This window comes from Equus caballus, chromosome 6 (genome assembly GCF_041296265.1).
Source record: "Equus caballus isolate H_3958 breed thoroughbred chromosome 6, TB-T2T, whole genome shotgun sequence".
Taxonomy (NCBI): domain Eukaryota; kingdom Metazoa; phylum Chordata; class Mammalia; order Perissodactyla; family Equidae; genus Equus; species Equus caballus.
The window spans coordinates 88,207,573-88,231,592 of NC_091689.1; the positions used below are offsets into that span (position 1 = coordinate 88,207,573).

Sequence of the window (24,020 nt, forward strand, 5' to 3'; positions counted from 1 at the left end):
CACAGAGGACAACAGCATTTAATGGTCAGAAACAGTTGTAGAGTATTACAATCAGCCACAGAAGCTGTGCTGGAGGACAGGACCCAATCCTTCCCTATACCAGGCAAAGCAGTACTGGACATGAGCTGGCAGGTGGCTGGGCCCATGTCCTCATCCCTGGGGCCTGAGGGGAGACCACCATCTAATATGCCCCAGCTACCACTCTATTCATCAGAGGAGGGGTGTAAGCCCCACATGCAAGAAGAACCCCTTGCCCCCAGTGTCAAATGGGATGGGGATGCGAGACTTATAATTAAGGGGAGACCCTATGTAAGCTGTTAACAGAGTTCAAAGGGGTAAGGATTACCCCTGTTCTTCGTCTCCCAAAGGTGCTCACTTTGCAAGCTTCTTCATCCGTTCATCAATGTTGGCAAAATTCCCTTCAATTGTGGACAGGTTCTCACGCATGGTTGTCTGCACCTGGAAAGCGACAGAGATGTTTTATTATTTGTCAGGACCAGGTGCTTACCTGGATGAGGACCTGAAGAAATTCTCTTGGAGAAGACAAAAAAGACATGGAAACACAGCTTATGGGCCCCAGAGCGGGGGAGTTAGAGCAGAGGTTTTCAAACTACCCTTGGAATACCAGGGACCTAGCTCAGGATCTGCCAGGCAGGCAGGACTCTTAAGAATTCCCATCCTGACTTCAACCAGAACAGTTCTTTTATCTGTTTCATGTAATGAGGGTCAAATAAGATTTTGTCGAAATGAGGGTTTCAATAGTTCAAAATTTTAGAAAACTGCTCTAGAGGAAGAACACATTATATACTAAGTACTTAATATTCATTTATCTTGATGGTCCTGTGCTGCTGGTCTCTCAACTCTAATGCTCCCCCAGCACTGAGAATAGTGCCTCTCACAGACACCAGGGACTTCACTCACTATGTGCTGGGCGCTGCTGGAAGGAAGGAAGGAAGGAGGTGAGGCTCACTGCCCAGGTCAGGAAGGAAGTGGCAGGAACAGGTTGGAGCCTAGCTCTTGAATTCAAAGCCCATATTCCTTCCATGTACTGTGCTCAGGAGCATCTGGATGAGGACCCGGGAGGGTAAAGCTAAGCTGAGACTACAGAGGGAAAGGGTAGGTTTTATAGGAAAAACATGCTTATTGAACTAACAATTCACTCATACTATTTCGCCTAATCCACATAACTCTGGGATAGGTATAATTTTCCAGATGGTAAGACGGAGTTTCACAGGTTCAGTAAGTTGTCAAAAGGTCCCACAACCACTGAGAAACAGTATGGAGACTCAAACCAACCCCCTGGCACGCTACCAGGCTACCAAATGGGCTAGGGCAGAACCCTATGAGGAAAAGCTGGAGACCCTAGTCTGTGTGTGCTGAAGAAGGGAGGTAGCAGACCAATAAAGGACACACACCTGGGTCAAGAGGGTAGTATTGTCCTTGAGGGAACTAGCAATCATCTGCTGTGTGGTATCCAAGTGTGTCAGGAGCTGCCCAAACTGCATGGCTACAAAAGAAGGTAAGAAAGGTACGGGTGAGGTCAGAATCCAACACAAGAGGGAAGGGAACTAAAGCAGCCCACCTTCCAGCTGGCCTCCCACCTTGCTCATGCAGCTGCTTGATGGTGACAAGTCTCTGCACCAGCTCAGGAAGGGTGGAGGCGATGGGGCTCCAGCGCTGTATGGTTTCATATAGCTGGTGCACCTGGAGGGACATGACAGCACAGAGGGGATGGCTGAGCCTTCAGTGAAGTACACACTAACTACTTCACCAGGGCGGGGCAAGAGTGAAGCACCGCCCTTTCTCAGTAAGAGCTTATGAAGACAGTGACCTGAGGATTCAGTGCTCTCATGCTTTGGTATTACCACTAGGATGACTCAGAGAACCTGAGGGAGCAGGAAAGGGTGTGAAGATGGGGGAAAGGTGTCTTCCCGACCTTGCTTTGTGTATCTGCATCCTCTACAGAGGCTTTATGCTTGGCAATCTCATTCACCTTTCCCAGGACACTCTGAAAGCACAGATTTAAGGATGATAGTGAGGGCACCCAGGGTTTCCAAACTCCCAAGTTCCCTATAATCCAGTTTGCCCTCCACTTAATACCTGTAGCCGAGCCTCCACTTGGTCCAAAACTGCAAGGTCCAGGGCGCTCACCTTTGCCTGCAACAGCTCTACAGTCTCCTGGGGGTGGGGGTTTGGGACAAGCTTTATGAAGGGGAAGGATCAGAGTAGGAAGAAGCTACCCCATATTCCACTGGAGATAATATATAACTACAGACCCCAAACAATTCTCCAAGCAAACCCAATCCCAACATCCCCTCTGTAATCCAAACACTCCTGTTCCTTTTACACTCACCATAAGACAGGCTCCCTGTAGACCTCCAGAAAGGGGATTCTGGTGGGGAAAGGGGGAAAGAAGTCAGTGGTTCTTCTATCTCTATGTGATTACCACCTTCTCCCATCGTTTCTGGTTTTGGCTGGCAACCCATTGGCCGATCCTGGAACTGAAGCCCTTTCCTGACTCCTCCCAGACTTCTGTGGAATGCTGTGGACCTTAGGGCTCAGGGTGGAGGATCTGAGGGTCAGACTAAGTACAGGAGAGCACATCACCTGAGCATCCTGATCACACCGTACAGTTGCTTCCAGCTCTGTCAGGCGCTTCTCAAGTTCTGCAACCTAGGGGGAGGAAGGAGGTGAGACTTGCCCTCTGCCTTCCTACTGCTGCAGTGGGAGGGAAGAGCCTGCTCTTCCCTGCTTGTCTGCTTGCCACTTCCCTCGCTCTCCCCTCCACTCTGCCAAGGGACTCCTTTCCCTGGAACACATCCCTAATCACAATCTGAAAATCTGGACTGAAAGTAGATGGGTGAATGAGACATCAAAAGGAACCAGAAACATTCCCAGCACCATCTCCCCAGATCTGATCCCTTGGAGGGAGGCAGGAAAGTCTCTAGGACCGCGTCTCCCCTGGTCCCCCAAACAACACGACACACATACTTACTTTGGCAGCTTGAGAGAACCTGTCCTGCTCAGGCCGAGAATGTAGTTCGTAAGTGACAAGGCTGCTATCTGCGGGGGTCTCAGTGGTGGTCTTTCCCCCTGAACCAGCCCCTCTGCTGTTCTTTGTTGCTTCCAGCTGCAGCAGTAGGCGTCTGGGTCAGGAGACCAAGTAATAATATCATGACCTGAAGGATGTGGGCCAGTCCAGTCACTCTCTCTCATTTCTGCCTCACAGTCAGCATTAAGGAACAGCTAGGCCACCTCTCCCCTTAGTGTCCCTGTCAGTATCTGGCTGAGTCCTTCTACACCCCAGTCAGCAATGATTTCCCAACAAAACAAGGCACCTACTTAGCCAGAGCTCCATCGGGGTCAGTAAGGTTGATTGTTGCATCTGGTCCCAGCAGCTTCTCCAGGTGGGAAGCAACCAGCTGTTGCTTCAGGGCTGCCAGCTGTTTAGCCAGCACCACAGGGGTCAGCTTCTCCTCAGTGGCTGATTCCTTCACTGTCGTCTGGCATAAAAAGAAGTAGACAGTGAGAGGTGGCGAGAGCAAATCAAGAAAAAAAATTGGACCAAGATCCTTAAGGAGAGCTGTGGTTAGAAGTCACTGGGATCGTTCTCACCCACCTACAGCACTGAATGTAGAGACATGTAATTCCTAAACTCTGGAAACCTCAGCCCCCTTATCCAGGAGCTTAGGGAATCTTTCTGCTTCTGCTAGGAGGTCCTCCTCTGCTTTGTGAGTCATGGCAGGGAGGGGAGAAGAGAGTGTGGAGTTACCTTGATTTTCTCCACTTCAGCTGTCAGCTCTTGGACCTCATGCAGTAGTCGCTGGTACTTTTGCTGGGGTGTCTCCTTCACTCCCAGACCCTCTCCAAGCTACAGAACAAGCAGACAGTGATGCCACACCTCTAGTACAGGGAACCTCAAGAATTTATCCAAATCCTGGCCCGAGTTTTAAGGGTATCATATCCAAGTCAGAATCCACAATAGCCTAGTACAGAAGAACTGGAGATAGCGGGGAGCCTGGAGACTCTCCAGAGCAAATGGCAGGGGGACAAAGCACCCTCACTGCCTCCTGCTGGGTTCCTCAGGACCCTACCAGAGAGAAACTTGGAATCTAGACTGTATCCCTTGCTCTCCCTCCTAAATGCCTGCTAGGCAGGATCACTGCACCATTCCCATCAACACACACACAACAAACCATCTCATAGTCTCCAGATTCATATCCTGTCCTCTTGGTTTTTCCAATACGATCCGAGAAATCTGCCAAGAAAAGAAGATGGAATTGAGGGCTTGCTCTAGGTCCAGGGCAGCACGGTCTCAGGTGACTGTGAGGGCTTCCACAAGAGATCTCCACGAGGGACCCTTTCCCAAAGCAAAAGTCAGTAAGGCCTGAGGACAGGCTTCCCCCCACCCAATTTCCAGCCCAGTCTCACCAAGTCCCCTTGTTCCCACTCTCTTGTCTTTGAACTTGTCATAGGCAGCATTGGGATTGACAATGATATGCTCCACACTTGTGCTTGTCAGCTCCTCCTGCAGGAATAGGCAGTTCAGGCCAGGGGCAGACTCATTCCCACCCTAGAACTTCCCCATAAAACCCCCAAACCATTAGGAGACTGGGCCCCACTCTCCCAAGGGGAAAGAAGGGCGGTTCCACTCCAAGCTGCCAACCAGCCTCAACCTAGGAAACGGAAGCTTCCTGGTAAATTTGGAGTCTCAGTTGTATAAATATTAACACCCTGATTCAACTGGGAACAGAGGCAGCAGAACCTCTCCACCCACTCTGTACATAAGCCGCCCCACCCCCCACCCCATCCCACTGGGCCCTCCCAGTTATCTGGCACATACCATGCACTCAGGGCAAGAAACCAACCTGACCTCTTTTAACCTCCCCCTCCCAAAAGTAAATTTCCTTACTACTGAGGAAGTCCATTTTCAAGCTCACCTCCCATTTTTGCCGGAGGGAGAGAGGAGGGATGGCAGACAACCAAGCTACTAACTCTGAGGGGGATATGAGGACTCTACTCTGCTGCCAAAGGGCAGACACCAGCTCTTAGATACAAAAGGAAAGCTGGCAGGGGGCCTGACCGGAAGCCCTGTTTCCAGGCTGCCATGAGGCCAGGGAATTCAGGGGACAGAGAAAAAAGGCAAGGGCTTTCTGTATTATTGTTTAAGGGACATCTTAGAAGCAACAAGCAAATATCTGCTTGCCAAGGGCACCTGTGGGCAACGTCCACATGTAAGTCCTGAAATGGAGAGCCCAGCATCTTTTTTCAAAGAGAAGCTGCAGCACCCGCCTCTTCTCCCTGACCCTCAGCTGTCTCCCAGGCACTGAAGCGCTTCCATAAACAGGGGACATGGCAAAGAGAATGAGAGATTTTACCCTAGAAATTGAAGCAGAGAGGTTCCCTCCTCACTAGGTATCTACTGGCTGTTCAGATTTTAATAACTACCCCAAGACTGGGTGCTCCAGACTGCATGCCTCTCCCAAGTGTCGGCAGTCTGAGAGCTCTCACTACATGACTGGAGGAAGGGGGAAGGAGACCCGGGTGTCCTTTTCTGTCGGGGATCACATCTCCACCTTCTACAGGAGGAAGGCAAAGGGAGTCTTCTTTTCCTTTAACTAGAACAAAGGTTCTCAACCCTAGCTGGACAACAGAATCACTTAGAAAATGCTAAAAAAAAAAAAAAAACCCAGAGGCCTGGGCTCACCTCTGTAGCTTCTGATTTAATTGTTCTGGGGTAGGACCAGGGCAGTAGGCCAAGTTTAAAAGCTACCCAGGTGATTCTCATATGCAACCAGGACAGAGAACCTCTGTCCCAGTGTGGGTACCGAGGGTGGGGGGAGGGGGACAAGGATGGAGAGACATCACGGAGAAAGAGCAGCAGACAGAAGCTCTGTCCTTGTCTCTGGCCTGCTATTACAGAAGGAATCAGTGCGAGTGGCAGCTTTAAAAATAAGGGAAGAGAGTGGGTAAGGAGAAAATATCAACTTTGATCTTTACCTCTTCCTCAGGGAAGCGCTGGGCAGAGGGGCAAGAGCTAAAGATTAAGGGAAAACAAAAGGGTTCAATGTCTCACATGCAAGTGCCTAGAAAAGGGACAATTGAGTCCCAATTACCTCTTTAATCGTCTCTGACATGTTAGAGCCAGAGCGCCCACCAGCCAAATAACTGTGTGGTCTCTAGCCTCTACAAAGTGTGTATCGGAGCAGGAATCATGCTCAGGAAAGACAACCACCTCCTCTTCAGTTCACTCTCAACAACATGCCACTCCTCCCTGTGAGCCTCCATCAAGGCTGACGGAGTAGAAATCCACTCTAAAAAAAAACCCTCTTAAAAAGAGGAATGGGCATGGTCTACAGACAAGGAAAGAACTTCGCCACAGCTACCATTTGTTAAGCCCTTGTTATGGGCCAGGCACTGTGTGGATGAGAGCGCACTTTGTTATTTACTTTCCTAAATAGGGAAGGGGTGGAGTGAAAAAAAGGGCCGTCACACAGGACGTGAGAGGTCCGGAGGTCCGGACAGTAACGGGACGGACAGTGCTTTCATCTCACTATTCCTGCTGCATGAGCATGTCCTGGGTTAGGAGGGCTGCCCGACGCTGCCATCCTCTCAGAGCCTCTCCGAGGGTGTGGCCTGGGAGACTCAGGTGGGCAGCACACTTTAGTCTTCCAGTGGCACCTACTCCGCCAGTGTCTCGGAGATCTGGGGGCATGGGGCAGGGGCAGTGTCATTACAGTGATCTGTGAGAAGGGAAAGGTTGTCAGCTGGGGGTGGGGCTGACAGAGGGAAGAAAGATTTAGTCAAGACAAAAGGACAGAGAGACAACTGCCCATCATAGCACACCCCGTTAAAAAGCAGACAAAAGGTCAGGCTCCTTACCAGCTCCTTGTGGTTTCCCCAGAGGTGAGAAAATCAAGAGTTAAAAGGAAAGGGAGTGGGGAGATGGGGGTGAGGGAGGGAAAAAAAGACAAAATTGTTATTAGCAAATTGTCACATGCACTACATGATCGTCTTCAAACACACTGCACCACAGGGCCCAGGGGAGCCTAGCAAAATTTGGGCGCCAAGAAATTTCAGCTGGGGTCACCACATACCCCAAGAAAAAGAAGAGCTTGGGATCCTTTCCTCTCTGGTGGTGAGGATGTCATGACATTCTGCCATTAACATCAACAATTTAAGATCATCAGAGAGCTAGAAGTTAGATGTTGCAAGCTAGTGGCATGGAAGAGGAAAGTGGGGAAGAGAAGGGTGAGCTGTAGAAACGGCGGAAAGTGAAGCAGAGGCTATGGAGATTCTGAGGAACTATAGGTGACTGACGGTCCATAATTCTTAAGGGGGAAGTTCATGGCTCAAGTCTTCCTGTCTCTCGGTTTCTCTAGTTTTGAAGACTTAGACATTTGGATGGCAGACTCAGTCACAATGAGGGTACTCATCATGTAGGTGGTTTGATATGACTTTAGCTATGCAGAACAAAATATGTCAGGTACAGATGGTGAGTTGAAGGAACTATGAAGTACCTAATTGCAGCCCCATTCTCATTCTCTGCTGCCAGAAGAGAGGCAAGGTAGACCCTGTCCCTCATGTAGTCTGGTGTGTTGGTATCCATCTTGAGTGGCTGGTAGCTCACCCTGCATCTCTAAGGGACGCAGAGCAATTCTGCCATGATGTGCTAGCACGAAGAGCCCAGAGGACACTAAGATTCACAGCTGCCAGCCCATGGGCAGAACATGTTTCCATAACCCTCTTCACAAGATTCACGGGGGTGGAGGGTGGACAAGGGGGAAAGATGAGAGTATTTCAAAGACGCCTTATCTTAGTCCAGCCACATGGATAAGGCTCCCACTTCCAGGCAAGACTGGTAAAGTACTGCCAGGAGGGGATATCCAGCTGCGTGCCCTTCCTCTCCAGGAGCTTTACTGATGGGGCAGACAGAAACAGTTGTGTGTATGTGAAAGCACACAGTGGGATAAAGACAAGTGCTTCCTGCCGAGAGATTTCAGCTAGATATACCTGAACCTCAACCTCTCTATTCCCTGTCTGATGCCAGGGTCCAGCCAAGCCAAGACTCCTCTTTCGGCTCTAGGTAGAGGTGGATCTGGGTCCTGTGGTCTGGGCTGGGATGTCTCTGCACAGAGTGGGCATAAGCACTCACAAGTGCACACATGCAAACACACGAGGGGAGGCACACACACTATACCTTTCTCTTACATGCCCCACCAAGCTAAAACCAGCCTGGGAGAAACTGAAGGAGAAAGAGGACAATGGGCCATAAGTTCAAGTTTAAATCATGAGAAACAAGCAGAATGGGGGAGGACAGAAAATCAAAGAAAAGGAAAAGTGGTACATTCATTTGTAAATAGTATATACAACCTCCAGGTCTGTCCCTATGGGTGGGCTGGGGGATGATGAGATTTTAGACATAATTCCTGTAACCTTGAGTAACAGTCACCATGGAAACCTAGTACACCTGGCCACCTTGACTGGAAAATTCTCAGTGTATTGATCCGAGGTACCAGTTTGCCTGGCACATGACTCCCAGGTCCTCTCATTAGTGGACTCTCAGACTCCCCAGGGCTGTTTGGCTAAGTGACTGTGCCTTGGAGGGCAAGACCTGAGGTTCTAGATCACGCAGGGGAAGAGGCCACTACTGCTCTCTGAGCCTGTTCAGGCTCTATGACAACACTGCAGCCAGGGGGACTTCAGAACCATGACGACAAGGAAGAGGGATAGTGCTGTAGAATAAAACTGTCCACGATGGACCACCATAAGGCTCACCATCCATCCATTTCTAAAGGAGGGGCACGGAAACAGAAAGACTCATGAAAGCACAAATAACCCAAGTTACTACCTTAACACTGCATGTAACACCACTTTCCATCCCCTTTGCTTTTCTCTACAGGCTTAGCATAGGTGAATACTAAAATGAGTTTTTTCCCAGGATAATCCACGTACAGCTAAGAAGTGAGAACTGTGGCTGTCCCCCTTGTTCTCCACCCTTGTCTAGAACAGCAACAAGTCATTCCTTTTCTCAACTCATTTCTGTCTGAGGAGGAGAAAGGCAACCCCCTTCTAACCCCAGCCCCTAAATGCCTCAGGTCCAAAGCATTCCCAGCCTCCATGTTTCCATCCCATCCTTCACTGGACAGTTTTATCCTGCAGGCCTCACAAGGGGAAGAGACAATGATTCTTGGATCATAGTTGTGCTTTTAAACCTTGATTAGTGATCTTTAAAGATAAGGCCAGCAGGCCCCTTAGTGACCCAGTTAGGGACTCATCAGAATTTAAAATGATTAGCAACAACAATAGCACAATGACAGGGCACTGCATGCAAGAAGGCGATGAAAAAAACATGCAGAGAAGAAGCATCGAATGGTCTTACTTGTGCAAACTAGTGTCCAGGCAAGGTGGTGAGGAGGGAGGACGGGGGAAGCATTAGGAAAACTCAGGTAAGTTCAAGTGCGCCAACAGTCAACGAACACAGTCAAGCATACTCTACGATATCCCGAACCCTAAGGAGGAAAACCTACTGTTTCTCAGCTCAGCCTGGTGGAGTGTCCAGCAGGACCTACCCTTGGGAGAACTGACCCCTTTGCCAGAGCCCCACCAAACTATGACTAGGTCATTTTTTCCCTTTCACATGGCATGGGGGATAGTTATGGCATAAAGGGAGAAATTAAATCCTGTTTCTAGTGAGGTTTTCTAAATTTAGTCCCCTCACTCCAGTAGTTCAAGAGCCATAAGCAGAAAGCCTCACAAACCCAAGGCGGGCTGTAGGCCCAGGGGGGAGAGGAGTCCAACTGGGAATTAGCTTTCCTGACAAGACATTTTCACAAAAGACTCCAAACCAGCCCATCACCCCAATGGACCAGGGAGTGTTTCAAAGGCAGAGATCCTTCCAGACTGAGGAGGAAAGGATGAGCCCGTGTGGTCTTCGGGCTCATTCCACTCATTTTAGAATATTTTACTTCCTGCTAAAATTGTTTTAAAGGGATAGTAAGAAAATCAGGATCACCTTTATCAAAATTAAAAGCTTCTACTGCTTTCCTCCCCATCCTCCCCACTATGGGATCGCAAAACTTTTATGTTTAAGTTAAACGAGCAGTTACGATCTTTAAGGGGAATTAGAGGACATTATTTCCTTTGGCAGCCCAGTTTCTTCCACTGCTTAGTGGAGCAATAAGACAATGAGGGTCAACACTCTGTGACTATTCTAAGTAAAAATCTGGAGACCCCTCAAAAGGTTCCCTTAGAAGCTGGTCATACTGGTTGTCTCCAGAGAAGGGAACTGAGTGCTGGCAGGCAGGGGTGGGAAGAAAGACTTTTGTTCTATGCACATCTATTACCTATTTTAAAAACTAATATAATTAAAGTTGAAAATAATCTGGAGACTAAGGCAGAGCATGCTGTTGCCAGGGGTTAAGAAGGTGACTGAAAACCTCATGGTTCAGGCACCACAGTGAGTTTGCACTGTTGCCCGTGCCAGATCTTGGGAGGGTAGGTGAGAAGGGGATAGGCTGCTGGTGAGAATCCAGGCCTCAGGACATGGAGTTTAGTGGATCGTCGAAGTACAACCCACTGCTCCTCAAGTTGCACATTTACGTCAGTATTAAGAGCAGTGGCAGAACCATTACTCAGCTGACTTCCCGAAAGCTGCCCTCCTAAGGCCCATGGGGACACGCAGGGGCCAGAGACATTAGCTGACATCAGGAAACATCTCAGCCACCCTCCCCCCACACCTGAGGGCTCCTGAAGCAGCTGAAGGTCTCCCCATCCCACTCACTCCTCCCTGGTGATGGAAGGTCATTTAGCTGAGCCTTAGGTGATACAGGCAATTCGATTCCTCATGTATTTACCATCCAGCTCTTATGCACTTCTATACCAGCATCCTGGGCAATATGCCACAGGAAATGAACACTTATGGTAGCCTCTCCCCATCAGCCACCCCATTAGATGCTACTAAAATAGGCTGTTCAGGCTCAGCAGGAAGAAACAGCCAATCAGGTTGCACATTCAGGTTCTTCCATGCCTGGAATGGGTGTCATCTTCTTTTTATTAAGAGATATCCCAGTACCTTCAAAAGGAAAATTACAATCTATTTTTTGGTTTGGAAAGGGGACTGCTGTGATACTACCAGCTTATGTTATAGTCAGTGACAAAGGGACAAAGTTCCATTCATTATCTCACCATGAAGGATTGATATTTTAGAGGCAGAGGCCTAGGCCAGAGTTGAACAGTCTCTGAACTATGGCAGTAAAGTCCTCAGCATATACACTCCTATCCTATGAGGGGGCAGAGACAGCTTCCAATAAGATACCTCTTGGAGTGACAGGTGCTTACCCAGGTCCTTGAGCAAGGACAACATGTGCATTACCTCCAGGTACTGAAGCTTAGGGGACAGACTGACATGCCAGCAAGTATAGGAGCCACAAGGAACACATCACTGAGAGAGGGGACAGGGAAGGTGTTCCTTACAAAGTAGGAACACTTCCACATGGGGGCAATCAAATAAGGAATAAGCGAGTACGCCAAGCCATACATTATAAGCCAGCCATCAGCATTCCCCAGAACTAACCAGCCCCACAGACACAGCCACAGGACTTACAGACACACATACTGAGCCTGTTCCCGCTGACTCTTGGTCACAACTTTATTGAGATCTCACGCCATCAATGTGACTCAAGCCCAGTTCTCTTGGAAGTAACAGAACCTAAAACACATCCTGTAAGACATGCTCATAGATCTTTGTTCCCCTTTGGCACTTACATACACAGAGTTTTTACTATGTTGATTTCCATTCATTCAATTTTGTTTTTTCTTTCACGTTTCCTACATGTGTCCTAACTCCCCCATTAGTCTGGGGGATCCTTGTGGGCTTGGACATTTCTTCCCCTGCATTGCACAAAAACCAGCACAAAATGAACACATTCAATAAACAAGGCTAAGTGGTTCCCCTTATGGTTAAAATGTGTCCACACTAACACCTTCCTCCTCAGAGTTCTTCTTGGATCTGAAAGTGCTACCAGGGCCTCACCTCCGCCGATATGAAAAGTTTAAGTTCTTCTTCAAATTTGCTTTGCTCTGACCAGCTCCCTTATCTTCCTAAAATCTCCAAGTCATTTTCTTACTCCTGGCTCAATGGATACTGGATATTCATAGAAAAGAGTATTACTTTATATTTCAAAATCTAGCTCTTGGTAGGATACTAATGAACATGTATTGAGTGAAATATTTTATGAAATAGAAGGCCTAGGTCCTAACCTCAAACAGTTTATAAGTGCTCAGGCTTCATGATTCATTACCACAGACTAGCACCCAGGGGTCTAACTGAGTCACTAGTCCCAAACCTAACTGTTTTGAGATATTCAGTTTTATTTAAAAGGCCTAAGGATCAGGTCTTGTTAGTTGTAATTCCACTGACCTGACTCTCCTTCCCGGCATTGTTCATCGGTGGCTGTAAGCCCAGCAAGGCCTTTGCAAGTCCTGCAACCTACACACCACCCAGGCTGGCTTGGCATACCCGCTTATTGCTGTGGTTCGCCAGTAAGGGGAAAGAGCCTGCCTGGGGGAAAGAGGTCAGAATCCAAAGGAGTCCTGAGGCAGCACATAGTCTTACCGCATCAAACTCCGCTTGATCATCCTCAGGTAAGTCGCTGGTTTCATAAACATCTGGCTCGTTCCTGGCCTGCAGGTAGAAGCAGTGACCACCCAACCTCACTACCCAGCATCCACCAACACCCCAGACCCCCCTCCACTTGAACAACTAACAGAGAAGGCAAGCTGTGACGCCAGGATTCTGTCCACTCTCTTCCACCTGCCTGGTGAACTGCATATCAGGTCCCGTGCCTTAGAGGGGTGGGGGTGATAGTGGGCACAACTGGGACCTGATGGTAAATGGTGAGTGTAAGTGATGACAAAGATGCTACCCCGAGTCTTAAGCGGGGGGCGAGTGGTTGGCAATCATTATGTCTGAAGTAGGAGATGGGCTATCCTCGAGTTGGGCCCTGTACACAACTACCCTGGCACGAGGGCTGAGAGTGACTCAGGACCTTAGTACCCAAGGTCCTGTGGCCCCAACCCCCACCCCGAGGATGCAGGCAGGGCAGCACAAAAGGAGGGTACAAGCCGGCATGCGCGGCATGGGCGGGGGCGAGCGCGGGATAAGGGGTGCGGAGGTTCCCCGGGGGACAGAGTTCTCCATCTGGCAGGAAGGTTCTGCCACGGTAACCTCTTCCTTAGCAGGGTGAAGGCCATCACCAAGTGGCCTGGTATGTGTATGTGGGGTGGGGGTGGGGAGCTTATGGGAAGATCTGGGGAGACACGGGTGATGCTGACACAACACTCGAGCACAAGTGGTGAGCGCCTGGAGACGATTTCTGGGCCGAGAAACCGGCAACTGCCAGAAAAGGGGCCTGGTAGGCCGTCCCACGACCCGGCCCAAGCGGGTCGGAGGAGTCCAGAAGATGCTGCGGGTCGTCGGGGGAAAAGCGGCGGCAGCCCCGGGGGGAGCAGGGGCTGCAGGCGGGAGGGGTCGCGCGTTGCTGTCTGTTGGGGGTCCTGAGGAGGTCTGGGGCGCGGTCCTGGGGAGCCGGGGCCGGCCCTGTACTCACAATGCCGGGGAGGTCGGCGTATTTAGGGTCCGCCATGGCGGCGGCGAGGCGGGGTTGGGGGACCGGGGCCTCGGTGGAGCCGGGGCCGGTGTTCGGGAAGGGGAGAGGCTGGGTCCGGGTCCCGGGCTAAGACGGCGGCAAAGGGAGCGGCGGAGGAGGCGGAGATGCAGGAAGTCTCGCGACAGGAGTAACACAGAAGAAGGGTAAAGCAAAAGTCGCGAGACCAGCTCGCTACCACACCCCTGGAGAGGCTGGGATTGGCGAGAACGAGGCCAGGGAGTGAGGTAATGGCAGGGGGACGCCGCCTAGGATTGTGGGGTATGTAGTCTTGGCCGACTGGGTCTTGGGCGGGGATGGACGATAACGCACCTTGGGAGTTATTCCATACAACTTATTTTCTTTCATTTTTACATCAAGTCTGTGAAAGAGTTTTTAGAATTCCCATTTTCCAAGTGAATAAATTTGGAATCCCAGAAATTAAGTGATTACATAAAAATAATACAACTAGGCATGCGGTGGCACAGCCAGGGCTTCAAAAACGATAACAAGTAAAATTTAGTAAAGGCTTAGTCATGTTAGGAATGAAAAAGTTAAGTAATCTTCTCAAGTTAGGGCTGTCAAATAAAATACAGGACGCCTAGTTAAATTGGAATTTCAGATAAACGACTAATGGCTTTTTAAATATAAATATGTCCCATCCTATATCTGGGACATTCTAACACACACAAAAAATTACTAGTTTTTCAAATCTGAAATTCAGATTGGGCATCCAAAAACTAGGTATTCTGTTTTTGTTTTTCAAATCTGACAATCCCATCTCACGTTCATAAATAGGTAAGTGGTGGCTCTGTGTCTGTCTGAACACCCTCTGTGCTCTTAACAGCTTCACTAATAGTTTTCAGGCTTTTGAATTTCACAGTTCAATAAAATAAAAACAACAACAATAAACCTTTTTGAAGATAGATATGATATTGCTATGCTTTTATTTTGCCAAGTAAGTTTGTTAAAGAAAGAAAACTAACTACTATTACCATCCTTACTTAATGGAGAAGTACAGAAAGACATACTGTCAGAATAAAAAACTGTCCTTTGAGACTTAATAAATCCAGCTTTATGGAAAATTTACCAAATTGTGTGTGTGTGTGTGTGTTTTGGGAGGTGGGGGTGGAAAGTGCATGCACAATGAACTTTCGTCTCTGATCAGTGATCCTCCATGGACTAGCATTTTGAAACTCTTTCACTAAGGATGCCACCCTGGAGCCCCTAGGGGCCTGAGGTTGGGATGTTTCCTGAGCTCACAGGATGCTGCAACACTTAGAAAGAGTGCCAGACCAAGTGACTGGAGAGATGCCTATTTTCCTCAGTTTGGAACTCATTGTCATTCTATGCATACTCTCCTGGCTCCTCCCCAAGCCTCTACCCCTCTTTCTCCATAGTCCTACTGCCTTCCCATCCAGTTTCTTATGTGGGATCCCTTTCCCTTAGTTTCCTTAAGATTCAAGGTAGGGTTAAGAGGTATGGGCCCAACTCCAGAAACCCCCTCAGCTGAGTTCTGAGTGGTTAGGTCTTGTCTGGACAGACCATCATTCTCCCACCCTCTCCCCATAGTGTCTAAGTGACCTTAGAATTGTTAGGTAGGCAGAACCTCCATGCCCTCCTCCCTTCTCCCATCACCCTACTCCTCGCCTTGGCCAGGACCTCAATTCCTGCAGTCTAACTCTCTGTTGGCCAGCAGAGGCCTGTGACGTGAGAAAAATCAATTCGACCAGCTTCTAGGTGGTTCTGCCCAGGGGCTGCAGCAGGAGTCTGACCCGAGGGGAGGAAGGATAAGGAATCTCTAGGCTTGATTTTTTTGTTTTTTTTGCCAGGGAAGGGGGAGAAATAGAGAAGAAAGGCCTGAGAAAGGGGCCGGGGTGTTGGTACTCTGTCCAGTAGCAACTGGGACAGGAAACACACTCACATAGGTGCCTAAATCTGCCCAAAACCCTAATGCTAATGTCTGCCCTAGAGGTCCTCTCTGAAAGCCCCTCTGGCCTCGCCCACCCCCATTATCACCCCTCCTTCACTGCTTTCAACTCCCTTTCTCTTGCAAAAGTTACTCTTGCCCACCTCCACCCCGGTCTCAAGCTGTGAGGCAAAAGTGAGAATTTTATCAGGTTTTGAATTCTGATAACCCAGGCTGGGAGTATGTCTTCCTTCAAACTGGGGACCTGGTGTGAATGTTGGGGAGAGAATGGAGAGCACCTTTGGATGCAGAAGGGGAAGGGAATAGCCCGACCTCCCCTGACACTCCCTTCTGAAAAATGGGACCTGGACACCCACCTCCACAGGGGTACAGGCAGCTGCCCTTGAGGGTTGGGTTGAGGGGGTTGGGAATCTGTGCGAGGGGTGTGGGGAGAGGGAATGAGAAGTGCGTTCCCAATTTGGAGAGACGACTGTGACGGGGTGGCGGATGCCCTGGAATAAGGCTGGTGGAAGCGCTGTTGACTGTTTACACAAGTTCAGGCCCACCTCAAACCCCTTGTCCGTTCCAGGGGGGTGGAGTCCGAGAGAGGGACAGACACGTCAGGAATGTGCGGCTGGGATGCAGTGAGTGACTTGGGTAAGGAAGGGGTGAGGGCAGGGCTGTCTCCGAGACTAAGAGTGGGGAGAGGAGGCTAGAAGAGAGGAAAAGCGCCACCAGTCGGTGGGGGAGGCCCGCCGCTGGTCCCCGGCGAGGGAAGCCCCGCCCGCTCCTCCAGCGCGGCCCCGCCCAGGCCCGCAGCGCGGCGCTGCAGCGCGAGGGGCGGAGAGGCAGAGAGGCGAGAGGACCAGACGCCAGGTCGCCTGCATCCCGGTGCCGCAGGAGAGAGGAAGCGCGCCCCGGCCCTCCTCGCCAGCCTTCGCCCGGGCGCCCGCCAGAGCCTTCTCAGCCGCAGAGACCGAGCGCCTGTCCTCCACCTCGGCCTCAGCTGAGCCCCCTCCTCCGGAGCACACACCATCTCTGCCACCCAAGAAGTACCAAGCCCCACGCCGGCGACCACCATGGCGGAGACCAACAACGAATGTAGCATCAAGGTGCTCTGCCGATTTCGGCCCTTGAACCAGGCAGAGATTCTGCGGGGGGACAAGTTCATCCCCATTTTCCAAGGGGACGACAGCGTCGTTATTGGGGTGAGTGCCGCCCCGGGAGGGAATTGCGAGGAGGGGGCGGGAGGTGAATCTTCCCCTCCGCTGAGCCTTAGTCCCTGCCTGTCGCTCTGCGCCCCCGCCCCGCCGCTCATCCTCGGTATTCCATCCTCTTCGCCGCAGCCCCTCCTCTCCCCTGCATCAGGATGGCTGGGTGTGGCCTGGCCAGGCCGGCGGCCAAGTCTCCGCAGAGTGGAGGGGGCTACTTCCCCGAGATCCGGGGACCCAAGTCCCCTTTGCTGCTCTCTGCAGCGTCCCCACCCCTTAGAGCCAGTCCCGTGTTTTTCCGAGGTTTTCCCTCTCCCCTAGAGAAAGCGCATCTTTCCTTTGTTATTGGCTCGGATCTCTACCCCCACCTCCCGGGAAGGGAGGAGGAAGACTAGCGGATGGATGGCCTGGATGGGAGGTTTGCGGTCCAGGTCTCTGCGGAGGTATACCTGAGGGTGGGCTCCCAGACCAAGCCCTCCATCATCCTCTGAAGTAGTTCAGCCTGGACGTGGGGGGAGGGAACAGGTCTGATGAAGGGTTTTCTGAGAAACAAATACATTGGGGCCACACCCAGTTTGGGGGGGAGCCTCTGGGGTCCTAAGGAAATATCTGCCTTTTCCTCCCGGTACAGCAGGAGGAGGTTTTCAGATCCCCAACTCCCCCTAACAAATAAAAATAACCAAACCCTGAGAGCCTAACAAGTACTTGCTTATTCATCCTTTCTCTTGATGATCCAATAAAAAGTAACAAGCCACCTCTGCCTCATCATGACAGCCTCTGCCCCTGGAGGAGATCTTAAGAAGGAGAACTAATATTTACTCTGTGCTTGTTACTCTACATATATTATTTAATCTTCAAAACAACGCTCTGAAGTAGGTATATTTCCATTTCACAGATGAGGACATTGAGGCCCAGAGAAGCTGAATGACTTTCTCAAGGTCACACTGTTAATTTATGCATCTGAAGCTAAATCTGTGACTCCAAACCTCATGTCTTTTTCTTTATATCACACTGCCTGCACAGATTTCTGTTCTGGACCTTTATCTGGGGTGGCCCAAAGGGAATTCCTCACCCACTCCTCCTTTCCCAGGTTGGAGGGACTGTCAGGCTATGGATGAAAGGATCTGGGGTCGAGTCCAGTAGGGCTTGAGGGGTGCTGGGCCAGGAAACTGAGAAGGGAGAGGCTCATATGAGGGCGGTCCTCAAGGTCAGGGGCACTTCTTACGTATCTTTGATCCACAGTGCTTGGCACAAATTGTGCTTGTTGAAGGAAAGAAGGGGAGGGAGCCTGGGCCTTCTGCATCAGTGAGTACGGGATGTGAGTAAACATGCCTTAGGAAGAGACCTGCTTAGAAGTCCTGTCCCCAAGGACCCCAGTCTGTCACCACGCTGAGCTCTCACCCACACTGTGAACTCAGATGGGTGCTTTTGCCTCGTGTGTGTGTCTGCCACATAGGGAGGGCCCCTGTCCCTCTTTGCCTCAGGGTCCTTAGGCCTCACAGTCTGGCCAGGCTAACATCGTGCCCGGATCAACTGGAGGGACTCCTGTCTGAGTATTCTGCATAGCAGGCATTAGTGTTGAGAACGGGAGCTCGAGGTCCCCCTGAGACATAAAGCCAGAGAAACAAGAGGGAGGTGGTTGTGGGGAAGCAAATCCACAAAAGGTTCCTACTTTTAAGCCTGGCTTCCCTCCTGGCTGTAGATTTTTCAGCTAAGTCTGCACTGACTCCTTCTGGCTCTCTGGGCTGTCCTGGTGTGGTGGGCATGGGGCATGGGGTGATGTCGGGAGGAGGAGTTGTAGTGTTGATCTGTCCAATTCGCTAGACAGGAGAGACACAGAGGAAGGTGGGGAGGGAGGAGAGATGAAGAGAGGCCCTGGCCCCCCACCAGCTCAGATTCTATCTTAGCTCCCCAGCTGCTCCTTCCTTGTCTGTTTTGCCTGATCATTTGTAGTGCTGTACCTTTGTCTCACTCTGTATCTTCCCTGGCCCTAGCCCTTCCTGTCAATCTCTCACTCTAAGATAAATGCTTCTGGGGGGCCATTTTGTCTCCAGCAGCATCCTTGGAGCTTGGCTTCCTGGCCTTGCTATTCATCCCTCATTTGGAAAGATAAGGGCTATAGGAGAAGTGATTTTGAAGAGACCCTTGAGGGTCCCAACAAGGGAAGGAAATCTCCTACCCCCTTTCCTCTTTCCTCCTCTAGCTCTCTTTGAGGCCCAGTGTATGAGAAACTGTCTGAGCAATTAATGGAGGAAGCGGCTTCGGGATGTCTGGGAAGGTGAGGGCAGAGGGAAGGTGGGAGAGGATAATATCTCTGAACCCAGCCCCTGCTCCCTTCTCTGGCGGCTCTCCTCTCTGCCTCTGCGGCACTGCGGCTAGCTCTGGCCTTCAGACTCCCTAATGTTCATGGGCTTTTTCTGCTTGGCAGAGGGTAGGAGAATAAGCTGGAGAGACAGCTCTGTGAGCCTTATCCCTCTCCCAGGAATCTTGGAGATGGGGCTTAGCCAGAGTTAAGGGCCTGAGTCATAGCACAAGGTGTCTGGGTCACTGTCTGTGTGCTGTGTACCTTGTTTTGCTCTTTGTGCCACTCAGAGTCCACTGTGAGTTTCCCCCTGAACCCACTCGAGCCTCTGCATTGGTCTTGGAGGCCAGAGTGTCTTGGTGCCTACTGTCTGGTCTGCTGCATCTATACCAGACATGGGAGGGATGACAGTGAAGAAACACACACATGCACACACACAAACACACACACTCTCTCCCTCTCCCTTCCTCCTTCATTCAAGTATACTTCATTCAAGTATCCACTACCTTCTGCCTCCCTCGGTCTCTCAATGTTAATGGGTTCTTGAGGAGACAAAAAACTAGGACCGTCAAGTACCTCATTTGGAAAAGCCAGGTTGGGACCTGCAGGATTATTGGAGTTGAGTCAGTATTGTTTGGGGCAGCCCAGGATTCCTTTGATATCTGAAGAGGGGGAGCAGGTCTCCTCTTAGCTTTCAGGGTGTCTCATAAAGGAAAATGAAAAGGGGAGGTAATGTTCACTGTGGCCAGTGTCTCTCCAGCATTACTATGGCAACAATCCCCAGGGGTGTCACCACGGAAATCAGGCCTGGTGCTTGGAAGTCCAGCCTCCACCAAGTGCTTTCCTGAGGGTTGGAAAGGTTGGTCATCTTTGGACCCCTGATCTTAGGCTCTTGCATTGGCTTTAGTCAACACTCATAATGGAAAACTACAGAAAGTGCTGGGAGACACAGACGGACTAAGAGACAACAAGGAGGCTTGGTGTGGGTCAAAGGAGAGCAGAGGGCCCTGGGCTGCGGGACTCTGAAGAGAGGCCCTCCAGAGAAGGCTAGGAGGAGTCCTTGGACGGCTGTGTGTGGGAGATAGAGTGGGCCTCAGGAGCATTCCCCAGAGGTGGAGGGTCTCCCTGAGTGTTCCTAATTTAACAAGTCTTCTAGTCTCTGGTGTTGTACCAGCTCACGGGATCTTCGATTACCTGGAGGTAGAGATGGCGAGGGAGGCTCCTCAGAGAGGATGGGGGCGGAATTGCATAATTCTGAAAATGGGGTTGAGATTGGAAAAGGGGAGTGAGAAAGGGCTTTAGTTCTTCCGTAAACATTTGGAGAAATGCCCAAATTGGGGGGCTTGTGGGGAAGGCGAAGGGAAAGCCCTGGAGGGGATCTGACACAGTGTTGGCATTTCAGTTCTTGGATTGCTTTGGCAGTGTGGGTCTGGAATCAGATTGCTTGGCTTTGAAACCGTGCTCTACCATTTCTCAGCTGTGTGACTGTGGGCAAGCTGCCTGACTCTCTGAACCTGAAATAATAATAGTACCTACCTCCCAGGATTGCTGTGAGCATTAAATAAGATAATGCATACAAACTGCTTAGCACAGTGACAAGCACATAATAAATTCTCAATAGGAGTTAGATGTGATTTTATTTTGATTTTATTTTATTTTTATTTATTCCCCACAAGCTAGGTTTTGACACTATTGGGAAGTGGTTAACATTTTCCCTTCTTACTGGTTGTTTCATCCAAACATTCAGGTCTCTAGTATCTTCTTGCTCTCTTCCTCCATCAATATCTATGTTAACAAATTTTTATGAAGAACATCCTATGGGCCAAGGTACTGTGCCTGTTGTTGGGGATTTAGAGGGAATCCCTGTCTTCAAGAAAGTCTTGGTGTGCGTGGTGATCCAGGCTGTGGAGTGGTCTGGGCAGAGGCCTGGGAGAGCCATCAGAAATGGCTATTGGGGGCCGGCCCAGTGGCGTAGCAGTTTAGTGCACATGTTCTGCTTTAGCAGCCCGAGGTTCACCGATTCGGATCCCGGGTGTGGACATGGCACTGCTCAGAAGGCCATTCTGTGATAGGCATCCCACGTATAAAGTAGAGGAAGATGGGCACGGATGTTAGCTCAGGGCCAGTCTTCCTTAGCAAAAAGAGGAGGATTGGCAGCAGATGTTAGCTCAGGGCTAATCTTCCTCAAAAGAAAGAAATGGCTTTTGCTAACTACATGCAGTCCCTTGGATTCTGATTTAAAAAACCCTCCACAACATTCTATAGTCTAACTCAAAGCGATTGTGTGTCACAAGAGACGTAAATGATGGAGATGTTTCCCATGTGGGTGGTCTAGAGGCAGAAAAAGTAGAAAAACATTGGTCTAGTTATTGTGATAAAAAGATCTGACAAAACAAATTCATCCTGAGTATAATCAATAGAAAATTAAAAGAAATTTACACTTTAACAGAGTAAAAATATTAAGATAAAGAAATGAAGAACTAGACTTGGAATTTAAGGACCTAGCCAAGAATAGGGACGTGGTAGCAGACCTTTCCAGAATACCTGAAATTATAATCCGTGTCTCTAGCTTTCCCTGCTCACCAGATTACTAAATGCACCCATTTCTAGCTCTCAGATATCTTTTATCGTCACAGCTCTGAAAACGCCACCCTTCCTCCCTCTCTCTTCCCTTACTTCTTCCCAGCCCAGGCAGAGGCAGAGGGGTTCCTCGGGCACTAATAGCCTTCAGCACTTGGAGAGCGCCCTCCATGTTAGTGCGGTAACTGCACCCTCTGGAAGCCCGTAACTGGGAGAATGAGAGAGAGAATGCATGCGTGCGTGTGTGGGGGGGTGTGTGTGTGCTTGTGTGTTTGTGCGTGCGCGCGCCCATGTTCCCGGAAGGGAAGAAGGGAGAGGCAAGGTTGGCCCCAGAGTTACATTTAATCCCCTTTGGCTGTGTGCCTGGCTTCAAGAAGCATGAGTAGATGTCGGTGGAGAAGAGGTGAGAGTCATTGGCCTGGATAGATGTGTTTTGTTCATTTCTGTTTCTTGTCCACTGGATGGGAGAAACACCGAGGTAAATTAGGATTCAAGAATCAAGGTTCAATAAAAAAATAAAAAAATAAAATAAAATGAAAATTAAAAGAAAGATATTACCACTGAGGAAGAGAGGCATCAATGCCACTTTAAACACTGTATGATTTTATTCTATGTAATAAGGATTTTATTCTTTGTAATGAAGTACAGTGATGAACTGTACAGATAAAAAGGGTGAGGGGACCGGCCCTGTGGGCAAGTGGTTAAGTTGGCACCCTCCGCTTTGGCGGCCCAGGGTTTCGCTGTTTTGGATCCTGGGCGTGGACATGGCACTGCTCATCAGGCCATGCTGAGGCGGCGTCCCCCATGCCACAACTAGAAGGACCTACAACTAAAAATATACAACTATGTACTGGAGGGCTTTGGGGAGAAAAAGGAAAAATAAAATATTTTTTAAAAAGATGAGAAATTCACAAAAGTCCTATAAATAGCCCATAAAGTCACTCAAACCTTAAAAACAAAGAATCAAGGTAGATTTTTCTTTAATAATATTAAACATAATCTGATTACAACACAACACTAATATATTTTAATTGCTGACAAAGTTAAAAACAAAGAAAAGCACATAGAAGAAACTAAAATCACTCAAAATTCCACCATCCTAATAAAAAACAGTTAACAATTTGGTGTATTTGTTCCCAGTGGGTTTTTTCTGCATATAAATGTATATTAATTTTAATAAAAGTGTATCATAAGCTATATATTGTTTGTAACCTATTTTTTTACTAAGGAAATATATTTTACCATGATGGAATATTTTACATAATTTTATTTATTTTAAAATGTCTGACAATTTTTGAGTAAGTCTTACATGCACATGTGACAGAATTCAAATGATATAAAAAGGTGTACAATGAAGTCAGCCAACTTCATACACCTCTTTCGTAGCAAGCCAGTTCCCCTTTCAGAGGGAGACTTTATTCCCAGTTTCTAATGGATCCATCTAAAAGCGTACTACACATTTACAAGCAAATACATATATACATGCATATACTTTTTTTAAAAAACACAAATAGCATACTGTACATGCTGTTCTCTACTTTGCTTTTTTTTTTTAATCTACCAATGAGTCTTGGAGATTCTTCCATATCAGCATGTAAAGATCTCTCTCATACTTTTTAACAACTGTGTAATTTATTGCAGGGATATGCCATAATTTATTTAACCAGGTCCCTATTGATGGACACTTAGGGTTGTCCTAATCATTTGCAATTACAAACAATTGAATGATCTTGTTTATATTTTGCATATGTGCAATATGTCTATAGGATTTGTTTTTAGAAGTGGAGGTCATAAGGTATATGCATTTAAAAATTTAGGAGCTAGTTGCAAATTGCCTTTCCTGGAGTTGGCCCCAGTTTATACATGCCCTCAGCAATGCAGTGCATCGTCAAACTACTTTATTTTGGCCACGTTGGTAGGTTAAAATGATATTTGTTAGTCTTAACATGCATTTTTCTTATTAACAAAGAGGTTGTGCATCAATTATAGCCATTATAATATCATTTTATGATAGCACTTATTGAGGTGTAATTTACATACAGTGAGTACACAGATCTTATACGAACAGCTCAATGAATTTTATAATGTATTTTGACCCCCATGTAACCACTACCCTGATTGAGATCTAGAACATTTCTGTTGTCCCTGGAAGCTCCCTTGTGCCCCTTTCCTGTCAATATCATCCCCCCAGGCAACCGCTGCTTTGACTTCCATCATATAGATAAGTTCTATCCATTCTTAACCTTCATGTAAAGGTGTAGTACAGTGTGTGCTCTTTATGCTTGAGTTCTTTCAGTTAACACGTTTTTGAGATTTATTGATGTTCTATTATGGCATTGTTTTAAAGAGCAGCAAAGAATAAAATATATGCA

General features: G+C 48.8%; 2 protein-coding genes across 5 annotated transcripts in view; one reads left to right on the plus strand and one right to left on the minus strand.

Annotated features, from left to right (window-relative positions):
- Positions 1 to 2: 2 nt before the first annotated feature.
- On the minus strand, positions 3 to 13,863 carry DCTN2 (dynactin subunit 2). 2 transcript variants are annotated; one of them, XM_001489083.6, is made up of 14 exons: positions 13,611 to 13,863; positions 12,617 to 12,685; positions 4,432 to 4,528; positions 4,197 to 4,258; positions 3,773 to 3,871; positions 3,343 to 3,503; positions 2,996 to 3,146; positions 2,608 to 2,673; positions 2,354 to 2,392; positions 2,101 to 2,178; positions 1,937 to 2,008; positions 1,602 to 1,704; positions 1,416 to 1,507; positions 3 to 459 (listed from the first exon to the last, which is right to left on the minus strand). In XM_001489083.6, the coding sequence occupies exons 1-14, from the start codon at positions 13,644 to 13,646 to the stop codon at positions 373 to 375; spliced, it is 1,212 nt and encodes a 403-aa protein (XP_001489133.1). In that variant the 5' UTR covers positions 13,647 to 13,863; the 3' UTR covers positions 3 to 372. The 2 variants fall into 2 exon arrangements, with proteins under 2 accessions (XP_001489133.1, XP_070127893.1); XM_070271792.1 differs by lacking the exons at positions 12,617 to 12,685; positions 13,611 to 13,863 and adding an exon at positions 6,883 to 11,097.
- A 2,172-nt stretch (positions 13,864 to 16,035) lies between these two features.
- Positions 16,036 to 24,020, plus strand: part of KIF5A (kinesin family member 5A) — a 28,769-nt gene continuing 20,784 nt past the window's right edge. Inside the window, exon 1 of one of the 3 annotated variants that reach the window (XM_023643872.2) lies at positions 16,036 to 16,763. In XM_023643872.2, coding sequence (XP_023499640.1) covers positions 16,635 to 16,763 — 129 coding nt within the window. In that variant the 5' untranslated portion in view covers positions 16,036 to 16,634. The remainder of the gene's footprint in view (positions 16,764 to 24,020) is intronic. The other 2 variants (XM_023643874.2, XM_023643873.2) reach the window with 2 other exon arrangements.

Excerpts from the sequence above, each read along its gene's own strand:
- DCTN2 (XM_001489083.6), bottom strand. The coding sequence starts at position 13,646 with ATGGCGGACCCTAAATACGCCGACCTCCCCGGCATT. Across the intron at positions 2,009-2,100 it reads AAGTGGAGGCTCGGCTACAG|AGTGTCCTGGGAAAGGTGAA; the intron begins GTATTAAGTGGA and ends CTGTGCTTTCAG. Across the intron at positions 1,508-1,601 it reads CAAGCAGCTGCATGAGCAAG|CCATGCAGTTTGGGCAGCTC; the intron begins GTGGGAGGCCAG and ends CTTCTTTTGTAG.